The sequence below is a fragment of the Mirounga leonina genome, unplaced genomic scaffold (assembly GCF_011800145.1).
Source record: "Mirounga leonina isolate KUSES-001 unplaced genomic scaffold, KU_Mleo_1.0 Mir_115, whole genome shotgun sequence".
NCBI lineage: Eukaryota > Metazoa > Chordata > Mammalia > Carnivora > Phocidae > Mirounga > Mirounga leonina.
The window spans coordinates 7,457,576-7,472,043 of NW_023270268.1; the positions used below are offsets into that span (position 1 = coordinate 7,457,576).

The window sequence follows — 14,468 nt, forward strand, 5'->3', positions numbered from 1 at the left end:
GTTATGCCTGCTTAGACCTCTGGAGGAGGCACCCCGGAGACCAGCGCAAGTCATGGTTTAAGGCCCAGAGCTGGAGTCGGACTGCTCCTTCAGTCCAGAAAGCGGCCCTCTCTCTGCCAGCACTATACGCACGCAACGATTTTTAGGTGCTTCAACCTCACCCGAGAGCCACTGCCCACAGCGACAAACAGCATTAGGTGAGCACAAGACAAGCCCGACCTCGACTTCACCACCTGCCCTTGGATAAAGGGGAAGAGGCGGGATATCCGCCCGGTCGGGAACACTTCCGGAAGTGACGTAGCAGTGTCAACATGCAAGATGGCGGCCCATCACCGGCAGAACACGGCAGGGCGGAGGAAAGTGCAGGTATGGGAGTCCCGCTCCTCGACCTCCTGGACGTGGCCTGCGGCCCCGGGCCCACCTGCAGCAAGCAGATGCCTCGGGCCACGGTCGTCCAGGGTAGCGGCTTGGGGAGAGCGGGACAGGGCGCGGCCGGCGGTGAGGGGTGGGGCCGCGGCGCTAACGACTTGAGGAAGGGGCGGGGGGCGGCTGGCTGGGCCGGCCTGGGCCCAGTCCCGGGACCTTAGAGTGCGGGGTTTGGAGCTAGGGCTTGCCGCACTCCAGCTCTTTCGTAGGCTGGGGCTTGCGGGATCTGGATGGGCTCGTTTCCCGCCCACCTGCCTCCCCCTTCCCTTGCTTTTCACCAAAACGCTCTGCCCTATCCGTGTCTGAGCCGAGGCCTGCGGGCACTTCCCCGGCGGCGGCGGAATGGGCCTGTGCGGGGGCGTGGCGGGGCGCAGATGGCTCTGCGGGGTTTCTGCGGAGGATTCGGCACAGGGGAGCCCTCTGCCTTTTATTTATTTTTTTTTCTTTTTGCGGAAGCTTTGTCCCTTGTGAGGTGGAAACGACGTGGAAGTGTGCTGGTGTTAGTGGGGAAATTATCATTTTTATTAATTTTCTTCATCTTCATTGTGCATCCTTGATTCTTTCCTGTTTCTAATGATTTATTATCCAAGGGTAAAGAGTTATCTAACCCTTTCGTGTTTCTTTATGCCTTCATGAATCCACTTTTATTTTGGGTACGATTAAGGGTTATCGCTACCTAGTATTTTCAGCTGTGCAAGGAGTAAAAGCCCTATTACAAGTGTTTACCTGCAAGTAAGTTGTATATAGAGTGACGGTTTATGTGCCTGTTCATTAAACGTTTACCGAGCACTTAGTTTAGTCCCAAAGATGTGCAAAGAATTGAGACAGTATGGGAATAAGTAATACCCAGGATCTCTTTATGAAACACATTATATGTAGTTCTACAGATTGAAATCGATTGTTTAATAGGTAAACAGGACAAAGTGATCCTTCAGTAAGGTAACCCCAGCAGTGGCTGTAGGCCATTGTCTTCTGGGCAGTTTACTTATTTGTTTTATTGATCTCATTGATCACTGAGCATTCACTAGATGTCTCTGAATTGAGTGAAATTAATAAGAATCTAAAATAGCTTACCCTGTTAGGTGATTTTTAAATGCATCAGTAACAGGATTTAAGTAACCCCAGCATCCAAGCCAGGTGGGTGAGAATATGTGCTGTGGACTAAAATGTAACTCAAAATTGTCTTAATTGTCTTCTAGACACTAGAGTGGTACACTTCTTAGGGTAGTTAAGGAGAGTTAATCAGGCATCTGTTACTTGCATTTAAATTTAAAGGCCATATAAAAGTACAAGATGAGGAAATGTAAATTCACCACAGTGTGTATGGAAAAATTGAGTGTTTTAATAAGCTGAATGTGAGCCATCACATGTTGAATGAGGGAGATAATTCCATTCTTTGCTGGTCATAGTACAAAACTACAGTTTGGGGTTCAGCACTTAGTACCTTGTTCTTGATAGGTCTAGCAATCAGATTGGTGAAGTAACCTGAAACTGTTTCCTATGAAGAGCATCAAAAGAACCAATATTAGCCTGCTGAAGATAGTTGCTTTCAGAATTTGTCCCCAAGGTATAGAACCAATGTGAGAAGCTACAGAGATTGATTGTATCTCAGTGTGAGGGAGAACTTTTGTTTATGGAAGTGTTTTTCAAACTAGTACATGTTCGTTCCCAAAAAAACCCCACAGACAATACAAAGGTATAAATGGTAATTGTCCTCTACTCTTCGAAGAATGCTACTGTGGACGGTGTGATATATAACCCTAGACCAGTTTTTTGTATTTTGTTTTACTCTGAGCACTGTTGGCATGTTGGGCTGCATGATTTTTTATTCTTTATGGGGGGGTCGGGAGGGGGTTCTATGCATTATAAGTTGTTCTGCATCATCCTGGCTTCTGCCTACTAGATGTTAGCATCTATCCAGTGTTGACAACCAAAAATAACTAGATACTTTCAAATGTTTGTGGGAGGGTAAAATTGCCCCTGGTTGAAAACCAATGTTCTATACCTCTTTGTGCATGTGTACCCAACTTACGTGATTTTTTTAAACTCTAAACAAAGTCATAGTATTTATTGTTCAGTGTCTTGCTGTTTGTCAAAATTTTAAATACACATTCCCATTGACCCAGCAATTCCTCGTCTAAAAAATTGTTTTACAAAAGTGCAGATGAGGGGCACCTGGGTGGCTCAGTTGGTTAAGCGTCTGCCTTAGGCTCAGGTCATGATCCCAGGGTCCCTGGGATTGAGCCCTGCATCAGGGCTCCTTGCTCAGTGGGGAGTCTGCTTCTCTTTCTCCCTCTGCCCCTCCCCCAGCTCATGTCTCTCTTGCTCTCACTTAGATTAGGTTAATTTAAAAAAGTTTAAAAAGTGCATATGCATATATCTCTCTCATTGTACAAGAGTGTTTATTTTAGGAATGCTGTCATTGTAAAAAAAAATCTCAATGTCCAACAGTAGTCACTTAGCAGATAAATACACTTACCTAGTGGATTAATTTGCAGTTGTTAAAAAGATAAGTTTGATCTGTATTATTAAAAAGGAATGGTGTCCAGAAGTCAAAAAAACAAGTCAACATAGCATAGTCCCATTTCCACAAAGGAAATAATGTGTTTTAAACATCTGGAAGGCTATTAACAGTGATAGTCTCTATGTATTAGATTATGTGATTATGGGTAAGGCAGGAAATGGGATATCTTTTATTTTAAAATATATATTAATTTTTATATTTTTGAGCTTTTTACAACATTCTTTGTTTTTATAAATAAAATCTTTCCATTTTGGAGAAAGTGTATATGGCTACCTAAATATATTTTGCCTCTTGGCTGTCTTGTACCAAGAGGCAGTAGCCCTGAGCTTCATTATTAGGCCAAAAAGAACCCTTGAGATTTATAATATTGATAAATAACCAGTGGAGAGGGATCCAAGCATACTGCTTATTAATTATAGACATAATGAAGAATGAGCACATGTCCTACCATCTTCATTCAACTTCTCAGCAGCCTGGAGGTGAGTATGAGGGGGAGGGGTGAATTTGTGATTGGCAGAAACATGATCAGACAATCAAATGTATGAGTTCAGATAGATGATGCAGATTTTTTCCTGGTAATCAAAATATCAAAACAAGTCTCTTCACTTCCTGGTGGTCCCTTACTGTTATTATTTTCCAACAACCACAGTCTATTGGTTGACTCACTCTCTTTCTCTCTCTCTCTCTCTCCTACTTCCTCCCTCTCCTTCTCTTGCTCTCTCCATCTTTCCTTCAACTTGCTTCAGAATTCTTGGAATAAGGTTGTCACTGCTATTCCTGGTTTAGAAGCAACAACCATGCCCTAGTATCCATTGATGTTTCAAGTATATACATACTTGGCCTTCCATAACAGGATTCTTTTCCTTGGAAATGACCCCAAATCCAGCTTAACCAGGCTTACGTAATAAAAGACATGTATTGGCTCAGGTAAATGAAAAGTCAAGAGGTGGTGCTGGTTTCATGCAAATCTTGAACCAGCAGGCTCACTGTGACTCTCTAACCTAAGAAGTGCTGTAAAGTCAGCTTTACCATTGGGCTGCTGATGAGTTATCTTCTATTCCCAAACTCTCAGCTCTAGGCCTTCCCTCTTGGTCGCTGTCCCATCCCAGTCCTCATGTCTGTTCAACACAGTATTCAAGGCTACAGTCTCTTAAGTAGCTCCTGTACATTTTCTTCTAGGATTTGCTTGCCTTGAGGAGCAGAAATGGGTAATGGAAAGGCAACCAACAAAGGTCTCTTTTATCAGTACTTACCTTTTTTCTCTGCCGAATATTTAGTTATTCCAGACCTATTCAGAACTCAGTATGGGTCCTTATTTCTGATTCTGAGTCCAAGTTCTGGGTTGGTTGTTTAATCTTTGAGACTTTTTTTTTTTTAAAGGAAGTAGAATGATGCCAAATCCTGACTTCTCAAGGAAAGACCCTTACAAATTAGCTGTATGTTCAAGATGAGTTACTTTTTATGTAGGATGGGTAGTAAAACAAATTATACCAATATGTCATCCATTGGAACAGAGGTCAGTAAACTTTTTCTCTAAGGGGTCAGATGGTATGTATTTTAGGCTTTGCAGGCCATTTTACTATGTCATAACTACTCAACTCTGCTATTACAACGTGAAAGCAGCCATAGACAATACCTAAATGAATAGATGTGGCTGTGTTCCAATAAAACTTTGTTTACAGAAACAGGCTTTGGCCTGGATTAGGACTATGGGTGGTTTTTTACTAACCCCTGGAGGAGTTTTACTAATGCGCCCTGACCAGGAGAAGTCAAGCTAGAATTTGTCGTATTTTTATCTGCAAGACTGCTTTTTAGAATAGTTTTTAAAATCAGCACTCTTGAAATTAGGTACAAGTAGAAAGTAATGGTCCACAGGATTGAACAGGGAAAACAGATGTGAGAATTACTGCTATCTGGCCAGTATTTTCTTGGCCAAATTTAGCCTGATTTAGCCTGATAGCTGGAAGTAGCCTTACACTAAAGAGCTGTGTGATTCCACTTATAGAATGTTATAGAACAGACAGAACTAATCTGTGGTGAAAAAAGTCAGATCTAGATTGCCTAGGAATGGGGTGTAGAGGTTGGGAAGCAGAGGAGGGAACTTTCTAGGGTGGTAATAATGTTCTTTATGTCTTGGTAGGGATTTATATTAAACAGATCCATACATCTGTTAGAAGTATCTGTGTACACATAAGATTTCTACATTTCATTGTATGTAAATTTTACCTTAAAAGAGGAGCCATTTAAAAAAAAAAGAAAAGGGAGCCACAAATAAATAATGAACTCTAAATGATGATATACATGTTGAAGTGCTTAGGGGGAAGTGGTATTGATGACATGCAACTTATTTTGAAAGGCATTGAAAATAACAGGTCAAGTGGTTGGATGTGTATGAGATAAAGCAAATCTAAACTTAATTGTAGAATAGTGGGTATGTGGATATTTGCTGTGTAACTCTTTCAACTTTTGTATGTGTTTGAAATTTTTGTAATATAATATTGGGGGAAAATAAGCTTTAAAAGGTTAAAAAATGGTTAGTGATAAGCAGCAGGAGGAGGGGGAAATTTTAGTTGTGGTGGCCAGAGAAGGCCTTGCTGAGAAGCTGACTTTTGAGTAAGGATCTGAAGGAAATGAGATTGCCGTCTGGAAGAGCATTCCAGTGAGAATATCAGATGCAAAAGTCCTGTTTGGGAATGCACCTGGCTTATTTGTGGAATGCTAATGATGCCTTTGTGGCTGGTGTGGAGTGAGCGAGGGAAGAGGAGCAGGAGATGAAATCAGAGAGATAACTGCAGGCCAGATCTTTTAGAGAACTACAGGTCGTAAAAAGGGCTTTGGCTTTTGCTCTTGAGTGAGATGGAAAGCAGTTGGTGAATTTGGAGCGGAGGAATATACACAATATATATGGGTTTTAATGGGACCAGCCTGGCTGCTGTATTTGGAACAAACTGAAGGTGAGCAAGGGCAGAGCAGGGGGACCAGTAGCTATTTAAGAAATCCAGGTGATAGTGCTCCATGCAGGGTAGTGAGATTTTGGAAGACTAGATGAAACAAATTGAAGTAATGATGGCATCAAGGTTTTTGGCCTGAGTGACTGGAAGAATGGAGTTGCCATTAACACCCATCAGTGAGGGAGACCACAGGAAAAGCTAGTTTGGAGAGGACTGTTGGGAGCTTGGTTTGGGCAATGCCACAATTAAGATACCTGTTAGACAACCAAGTGGAGGTGAGTCAGTGCACATTGGGGGGGGGGGGCTGGGGAAATAGCCCAGAGTGCCTCCTTTGTGAGCCTGAAATGCTTTATTTGTTTTTTTAAGATTTTATTTATTTGATGGAGAGAGAGAGAGAGAGCACACAAGCAGGGGGACCGGTAGGCTCCCTGCTGAGCAGGGGGCCTGATGAGGGCTAGATCCCAGGCTCAGTCCCAGAACTCTGGGATCATGACCTGAGCGGAAGGCAGGTGCTTAACCAGCTGAGCCACCCAGGCACCCCGAGCCTGAAATGCTTTGAAGTATCCCTTCTTTTCTTAAAAAGATGGTGAATTTTGTACTTAATTCTATGATATATCCGTATTTGTTTTCATATAAAAAATTGTTACTGTGATAAGCAGAATTCCCCCCCCCCCCCCCGGCAAATGCCTATGCCGTAATCCCTGGAACTTGTGAATATGTTATATTGCATGATAAAAAGGACTTTGCAGATGTAATTAAGGTTACAAACCTTAAAGGGGGGATTATCCTGCATTATCCCAGTAGGCCCAATTTAATCATGTGAGCCCTTAAAAGCAGAGAATGTGGGGCACCTGGGTGGCTCAGTCCTTAAGCGTCTGCTTTCAGCTCAGGTCATGATCCCAGGGTCCTGGGATCAAGCCTGGCATTGGGCTCCCTGCTCAGCAGGGAGCTTGCTTCTCCCTCTCCCACTCCCGCTGCTTGTGTTCCTTCTCTCACTGTGTCTCTCTGTCAAATAAATAAAAGTCTTAAAAAAAACAAAACAAAACACACAGAGAATGTTCTTCCAGTGGACACAGAAGTCAGATTGGAGGCACTAGAGAGAGGGACCCTTTTTTGTAGGAGAGGGCACATAGAAAGTATGAGAAGGACTACAGGCAGCCTGTAGGAGCAAGGATGGAACCTTGGCTGATAGCCGGCAAGGAAACAGGACCTTCAGGCCTACAACTTGAATGAGCTTGGAGGCCAACTCTCCTAGAGCCTCCCGGGAAGGAACACAGAGCCATCAGTCAACTCTTATCTATATTGGTCTTGTCTATATTGAGAACAGAGGACCCATCCAAGCTCTGTGTGGACTTCTGACCTTCAGAATTGTGAAATAATAAATGGGAGTTGTTTGAAGCCATTAAATTTGTGGTAATTTATTATGTCAGCTATAGAAAACTAATCTGATTATCATGAAATTAAAATAATCAAGGATAGTTTCTCTCCTGATTGCCTCTACTGTGGCCTCTGGCACGTTACCAATAACTCTAGGGGTATTTAAGCTTGAGATGCGAGACAGATCACATGAAGTTTAGTGGATCGTCCCCATTGTCTGATTTCTTTATTTTGGGTCCCAGACAGTTGCTGGGGAAATTAATCAAACAGTGCTTACTAAGCCAGCTACAAATACTTAAGAGTGTAACCTAACTGGGTACTTGCTGCTGGGGCACTGCCATATTCTTCTCCTTGTTTGTCCCTTTACATGTTTCTTCCAAAATGCATAGCTCCTACCAAAGGTCTGGCTTCCCGTCCCTTGCAGAGTTCTCAAAGTACCCTCTGCTCTTCCCCCTGCCCACTTTTTTTAAGCAAATTAAAATGGTCAGATATGAATCTTAGTCTCTGCTTTTGCCTGTATTCTTGACTGTTTAATGAGGTTTTTCCAGGACTTTGCTCACTCATTCATTGCTACTATCTCCAGCACCTTCTGCTCTTCTTTTTCTTTTACTTCCATCTCTTCTGCCTACAAAGCTTACCTAAATCTTGGGGGGCTGGTGGCAGCAAACTTCATTTAACTTACTGTGACTTCTCTTATATTCTTTCTCCACTAGAATGAAAGCTCCTGGGTTGCCTGGGTGGCTCTTTTGGTTAAGGGTCTGCCTTCAGCTGAGATCATGATCTCAGGGTCTTAGGATTGAGCCACGTGTCAGGCTCCCTGCTCAGTTGGGAGTCTGCTTCTCCCTCTACTCTTCCCCCCTGCTCATGTGCTCACGCACTCTCTCTCAAATAAATAAATAAATATCTTTAAAAAATAAATAAAAGAATGAAAGCTCCAGGAGGACTATTGTGCCCACTCACAAAATCCTCAGTGTTTAGAATTGAGCCTGGCCACTGGTGGATGCTTCATCAATATTTGTTGAAAGACCTGCATCCTGTTTTTCTTTTATCTACGGCCATTTTTATTTTATTTTATTTTATTTATTTATTTGAGAGAGAGAGAGAGTGAGTGAGAGAGAGGGCACACGAGCAGGGGCAGAGGAAGAGGGAGAAGCAGACTCCCCTGCCAAGCAGGGAGCCAGACTCGGGGCTTGATCCCAAGACCCTGGGTTTATGACCTGAGTGAAAGGCAGACGCTTAACCGACTGAGCCACCCAGGTGCCCCAATTTTTTTTCTTTAACAATAGGTTTTTAGGGGTGCCTGGGTGGCTCAGTAGGTTAGGTGTCTGGCTCTTGGTTTTAGCTCAGGTCATAATCTCAGGTCATATGAGATCAAGCCCCTCATTGGACTCATGTTGGGCATGGAGCCTACTTGGAATTCTCTCTCTTCCTTTGCCTCTGCTCCTCCCCTCCCCCTTGCTCTGTCTCTCTCAAACAATAAGTTCTTAATGTGATATGTCTTGGAATATATCAGCGTATACAGTTCATTTTCTTTTCTTATATTTTGTAAGATTTTATTTATTTGAAAGAGCACGCACGAGAGAGAGGACAAGCAGGGGGTGCGGCAGAGGGAGAGGGAGAAGCAGGCCCCTGTCCGAGCAGGGAGCCGACACGGTGGTCAATCCCAGGACCCTGGGATCATGACCTGAGCCTAAGGCAGACGCTCAGCCAACTGAGCCGCCCAGGTGCCCCTCATCTTCATTCTTTAATGACCACTTAGAATGGATAATTTATCTAGTCATTTCCTTTTTGAAGATACTATTGCTGTTTTGTCCATCATACTAAAATTTACTAAAAAAAATTAATAGCAGTTAAAAAATAGTAAAGGAGGTCTTAGAAAAGTAAACAAAGGAACAAAGATCCATAATATAGAAAGCATAAAAGATGAAGGATCAGTTTGAAAGTTCCAACATCTGACTGATGGGGGTTTAAGAAGGAGCAGGGGAAACATTATTAATGACTTGATAGAAGAAAGTTTTTCAGAGCTGAAGTGCCGCAAGCTTCTAGGTTGAAAGGGCTTTCTCAGTGCATAGCAAAATTAATTGATAAGGACCCAAAACTAAGTAAATAAAGCAGCAAGAAAATAGAGAAGATCCTACACACTTAGGAGTGAGGGGAGTGGGCAGGCGGCGGTACAAGAAAAAATGAAAATGAGATCATTTTAGAATGGAATGAAACAGAATGGCATTGAATTCAGTGGCAACACTGGGTGCTGGATTGGAAGTTGGAGCAGTGCCTTCAGAAGCAGAGGGGTTTTTCTACATGGACTTCTTCACCCAGCCAAATCCAGTGTAGAGGTAAAGACCTTTTTAGGCTTGTGAGGGCTAAAATCACCTCCTGTGCACCTTTTCCTGTGTTAGTTTCTTGAGGTCCTGGGAATGTGCTTCAGCAAAACTGGGGAGTGAACACAGAAAGGAGGAGACGTTGGAATTCAGGAAGCAGTGGCTCAAACCCAGCCCAGAAGAGCAGTAAAGGGAAGCATCAAAGGTGACAGCTGTGCCAGCAGACAGAGAGGGCAGGTGGCCTGGGCCAGAGTGAGAAGATGGGTGTTTCTGAGAGAAGACTTTTGGGCAAAGTGGGGTGGTCCCGGCTCTTGCTAGAATATCTCATGTGGTGCTACAATGAAGGGGAGTTGAAGTTAAAGTAGAGGAAAGCATTGAAGAAGGAAAGAAAGGGAGAATGCCAGGGAAAACAAAAAGCTCTCTAAGAAAGGAAATGTATTCATGATATAGTTCTTGGCTAGTCAGTAGACAGCAATTACAAAGTCAAACAGTGTAGCTAGTACTGGTGATTTACTCACCCCAAAATCGAAAATCGTGGTATATCTGTATCAGAAGAGTAGAGGGAGGAGTTACTGAGAGTAGTCCAGAGCTAGATCCCAGTCTACCATAGCCTGAGTAAATAGATCGTGTCTAAAATGGAAGGTTGTAGGATAAGCACAGTATTTTTGAGAAACGGAGTAACTCTTCAGAAACAACTGAGAGTTGAAATTTGTTACCCCTAGGAATTAAGACTGGGTATGGGGAGTCTTACCCAGACAACAGGGAGATGGTTTTTCATTAGGGTCTTTCTTTTTTCTTTTTTATTTTTTTTTAAGATTTTATTTATTTGACAGAGAGATACACAGCGAGAGAGGGAACACAAGCAGGGGGAGTGGGAGAGGGAGAAGCAGGCTTCCCGCTAAGCAGGGAGCCTGATGCAGAGCTTGATCCCAGGACCCTGGGATCATGACCTGAGCTGAAGGCAGACGCTTAACAACTGAGCCAACAGACGCCCCTCATTAGAGTCTGTTCAGTATTACGGTATTTGATCTTCTGAATACAGTCAAGAATTAGTTGGACAGAAATTAAATTATAAATTCAAAAAACTAATACATGTCTTATTGTAAAACATTCATACCATATAAAAAAGGCACAAGTGAGTGACAATCACCATAATTCCATCACTCAGGAATAACTACTGATAGTTTTATGTATGTATATCCTTCCAAACTTACGTAGTTGTTTTAAAATACACATTTAAAATTCTGCAACATTTTTATAATATTTATTATTCACTACTGTATTGGACATATTCCACTTCAAAAAAACACATGGCTTTCTTCCCATGTTGGTCAGTCTAGATCTATATCAACATTTTTTTTTAAAGATTTTATTTATTTATTTGACAGAGACACAGCGAGAGAGGGAACACAAGCAGGGGGAGTGGGAGAGGGAGAAGCAGGCTTCCCACTGAGCAGGGAGCCCGATGTGGGGCTCGATCCCAGGACCGTGGGATCATGACCTGAGCCGAAGGCAGGCGCTTAACGACTTGAGCCACCCAGGCGCCCCTACATCAACATTTTTTTTTTTTTTAAGATTTTATTTATTTATTCATGAGAGACAGAGAGAAACAGAGGGAGAAGCAGGCTCCCAAGGAGCGGGAAGCCCGATGCGGGACTCGATCCCAGGACCCTGGGATCATGACCTGAGCCGAAGGCAGACGCCCAACCATCTGAGCCACCCAGGCGCCCTACATCAACATTTTTAATGATTAAGTAGCATTCTCTTTTATAAGGTGTGTGCCAAGATTTACCCAACTAGGATACTTCTAATTCTTTGCCATTTTTAATCACACATCTGTAGTAGATACCCTTGAAGAGGTAGGCCTGGATTTGTTTTGCTAAGAATTATTTTCCACCTGGAATTAGGACCTGACAATCATGTTGTTATTCTCTGACCCTTTCCCACTGGACCAATCACATAATCTGCCAGAAATTTGAACATTAAGATTCCTATTTGCAACATAGTCTCCACTATGAAATGTACTGAGAGAAGCAGATAAGGGGTCTTGGAGCCCCAGAGAAAAAGAGATTGAGAGAGATTGAAATTGGCATCGAAACCATCTTGGTTGCGATGGTTTTCCAGTGTCTGATTCATGCAATAATATTTATTGTGTGTCTTTTATGTGCCAGACACACTAATGAGGCACAGTGATAGAAGGAACAAGGCTGACAAGTTCCTTACCCTCTTGAAGCTTTTATTCTGAAGGAGAAGATACAACAAAAAGAAATACAGAGGGCGGTAAGAACTGTGCAAGAAATTAATAGGGTAAGTGATGGAGGAAGGAGATCAGGGGATGCCCTTCAGAAGAAGTGACTTTTCTGCTAAGACCTGAAGGGCCAGGATGAGCCAGACAAGATAAAAGCCAGGGGGAGGGTATTCCTGTGGAGATCGTTGAGGAGGGGGATGTTTTTGGCACAGGGAACAGTAAATACTGAAGCCCTGGTGTGGGTGGAAAAGAGCTTGGTGTGTTTGAGGAACAGAACAGAGTTTGGGGTGACTCTCATGAAAGAAGCTAGAGGGAGTTTGAGGTGAGTGTGAAGATGCAGGATAGATCCAAAGCATGTGAGGAATTCGGACTTTTAAATGCAGTGAAAAACCTTTGGAAGACTTCAGCAGAGAAGTGCCATGATTTTATTTTAAAAATGTCTCTTATGAATCATGACCATATTTCCTGCCCTTGGACTCTGATAGATATCCTTGTATTTTTTTTTTTTTAAATTCCCTCCCTCTCTCTTTAATTTAAGCTGATTTGAGTAAGTATTACAGTTAGTTGCACCCAAAAGACTAGGCCAAAAACAACAGTCTTGTCTTTGTGCATATAACCCTGGCCCTTTTCATGTCTTTATTTATGTGTTTGTTGGCATTTTCTTTTCTTTTTAAAAAATTTCCTCTTGGTGATCTTTATTTCTCTGTCAGAGAGTTTGACGACTTCTTACTGTTTTGTATGGACTCTTTGTAGGTTCTCAAGAGTTTTATCTTTCATACTTATTTCATTATTTTCCCAGATTTTAGATGTTTGCCTTTTAACCTTGTTCATCTTATTTTTTGACGATCAGAGTTTTGTTTGGTTTTCCCTGAATAACAGCATTATTGAGATAAAATTTGTGTGAACTCAACCTGTTAAAGTATACGATTCAGGGCTTTTTCGTAAATCCATAATGTTGTACATTGATCACCTAATTCAGAGACTTTTGTCACCCCAGAAATAAACCTCATACCCATTAGCATTCACCCCCATTTCCCTCTCCTCCAAGTCCCTGGCAACCACTAATGTACTTTCTCTTTCTGTAGATTTACCTGTTCTGGACATTTCTTGGAAGTATACTCCTAAAATAGGTGGCCTTTTGTGACTGGTCTCTTTAACTTAGCAGAATGTTTTTAAGATTCTGTCAGTGTTGGAGCCTGTCTCAGTACTTCACTGCTTTTTATGGCTGACTGAGATTCCATTGCACAGAGAGACCACATTTTGTCTATCTGTTCATCAGTTGGTGGGCAGTTGAGTTGTTTCCACTTTTTGGCGGCTGTGAATAATGCTGCTGTGAGCAGTTGTGTACATCTGGAAGGTTTTGACTTGTGGTGGTCAGAGCAGCATTGGTCTTTTTCTTTGAAAAGATTACCCTGTTTCTTGTCATACTAGCAGAACCTTCTCTATGTAGAGATTATACATATTTGCCTGTCTTTTAAAAATATTTTTATGATTAAATTGTTAAATTTCAATCTTTAGTTCATATGCAAATTCATTTTGGTTTAAGATTTGGAGAAAGGATATAATTTTTCCCAGTGGAATCACTAGATACTTAGATAACTTATTAAAGAGGTTATCATGCCCTCATTGATTTGAAACACTACGTTTAGATCAAAATTAAAAATTTGTAGTAGGAAAATATGTGTCCAAATTTTGTTTTATTCTACTGATCCTTTTTTTCTATATTCCTGTTGTGGTACTCCATTGTAATTCTCGTAGCTTTACCTTTTAAAACCTTTAAAGAATATCCTTTCATTTTTAAAAAATGGGTATTCCCCTGGAGACATTGTACTGTATGTATTTTGTCAGCTTCTAGAAAGAATTCTGATAGGACTCTGACCAAAGTTGGGTTAAATTCACAGATTTAGGAAAGAATTATTAATTTTGAATCTTCCTGTGCTACAATATGGCATGTCTCCTTTATTCAGATTGTTCTTTTATGTATCTTGTGCTGTTGGTTATGTATCTTCCTTGCAAAATATGTTTCCAGTACTTACTCTTGTTCCTATTGTAAATCATCTTGCCCCCCCGCCCCAGTTTTTTCTTAACTAGTTATTTTGTTAGATTAGAAACATTCTGCTTTGGGGCACCTGGGTGGCTCAGTCGGTTAAGTGTCTGCCTTTGGCTCAGGTCATGATCCCGGGGTCCTGGGCTCCCTGCTCAGCGGGGGGTCGTCTTCTCCCTCTCCCTCTGCCCCTGCTCGCTCTCTCTTGCTCGCTATCTCTGTCTCTCTCTCTCTCCAATGAATAAATAAAATCTTTAAAAAAAAAAAAAGAAAAGAAGGAAAGAAACATTCTGCTTTGGGCTGTCTTTTTCTTACTTATAGTTGCTTTTGGTTGATTTTCTTGGGTTTTCACTTGGAGCAGATAGGTTACCAACAGCAAAATAGAGGAAAACGCTCTGAAGGAAATGGTTAGCGTATTATAGAAACACAAAACTTCATTTTGTGTGGCAGGTCAGATGAGGCCTTTTTGAGGAAGCATCGTTTAAACACATCTAAAGACTGCAGCAGAGTTGGGGGGAAGAGCTTCCACACAGGGGGCCAGTGCGTGCGATGGTCCGGAGGTGCAGTGTGCCCAAAT

The 14,468-nt window shown here is 42.1% G+C and overlaps 1 protein-coding gene across 3 annotated transcripts in view; it reads left to right on the plus strand.

Moving 5' to 3' along the window:
- The first annotated feature begins 292 nt into the window (after positions 1–292).
- WDR48 (WD repeat domain 48) overlaps positions 293–14,468 on the plus strand; it is a 47,494-nt gene continuing 33,318 nt past the window's right edge. For 2 of the 3 annotated variants that reach the window (XM_034992298.1, XM_034992288.1), the window contains exon 1: positions 293–366. In XM_034992298.1, the coding sequence (XP_034848189.1) occupies positions 319–366 (48 nt within the window). In that variant the 5' untranslated portion in view covers positions 293–318. The remainder of the gene's footprint in view (positions 367–14,468) is intronic. The other variant, XM_034992306.1, reaches the window with a different exon arrangement.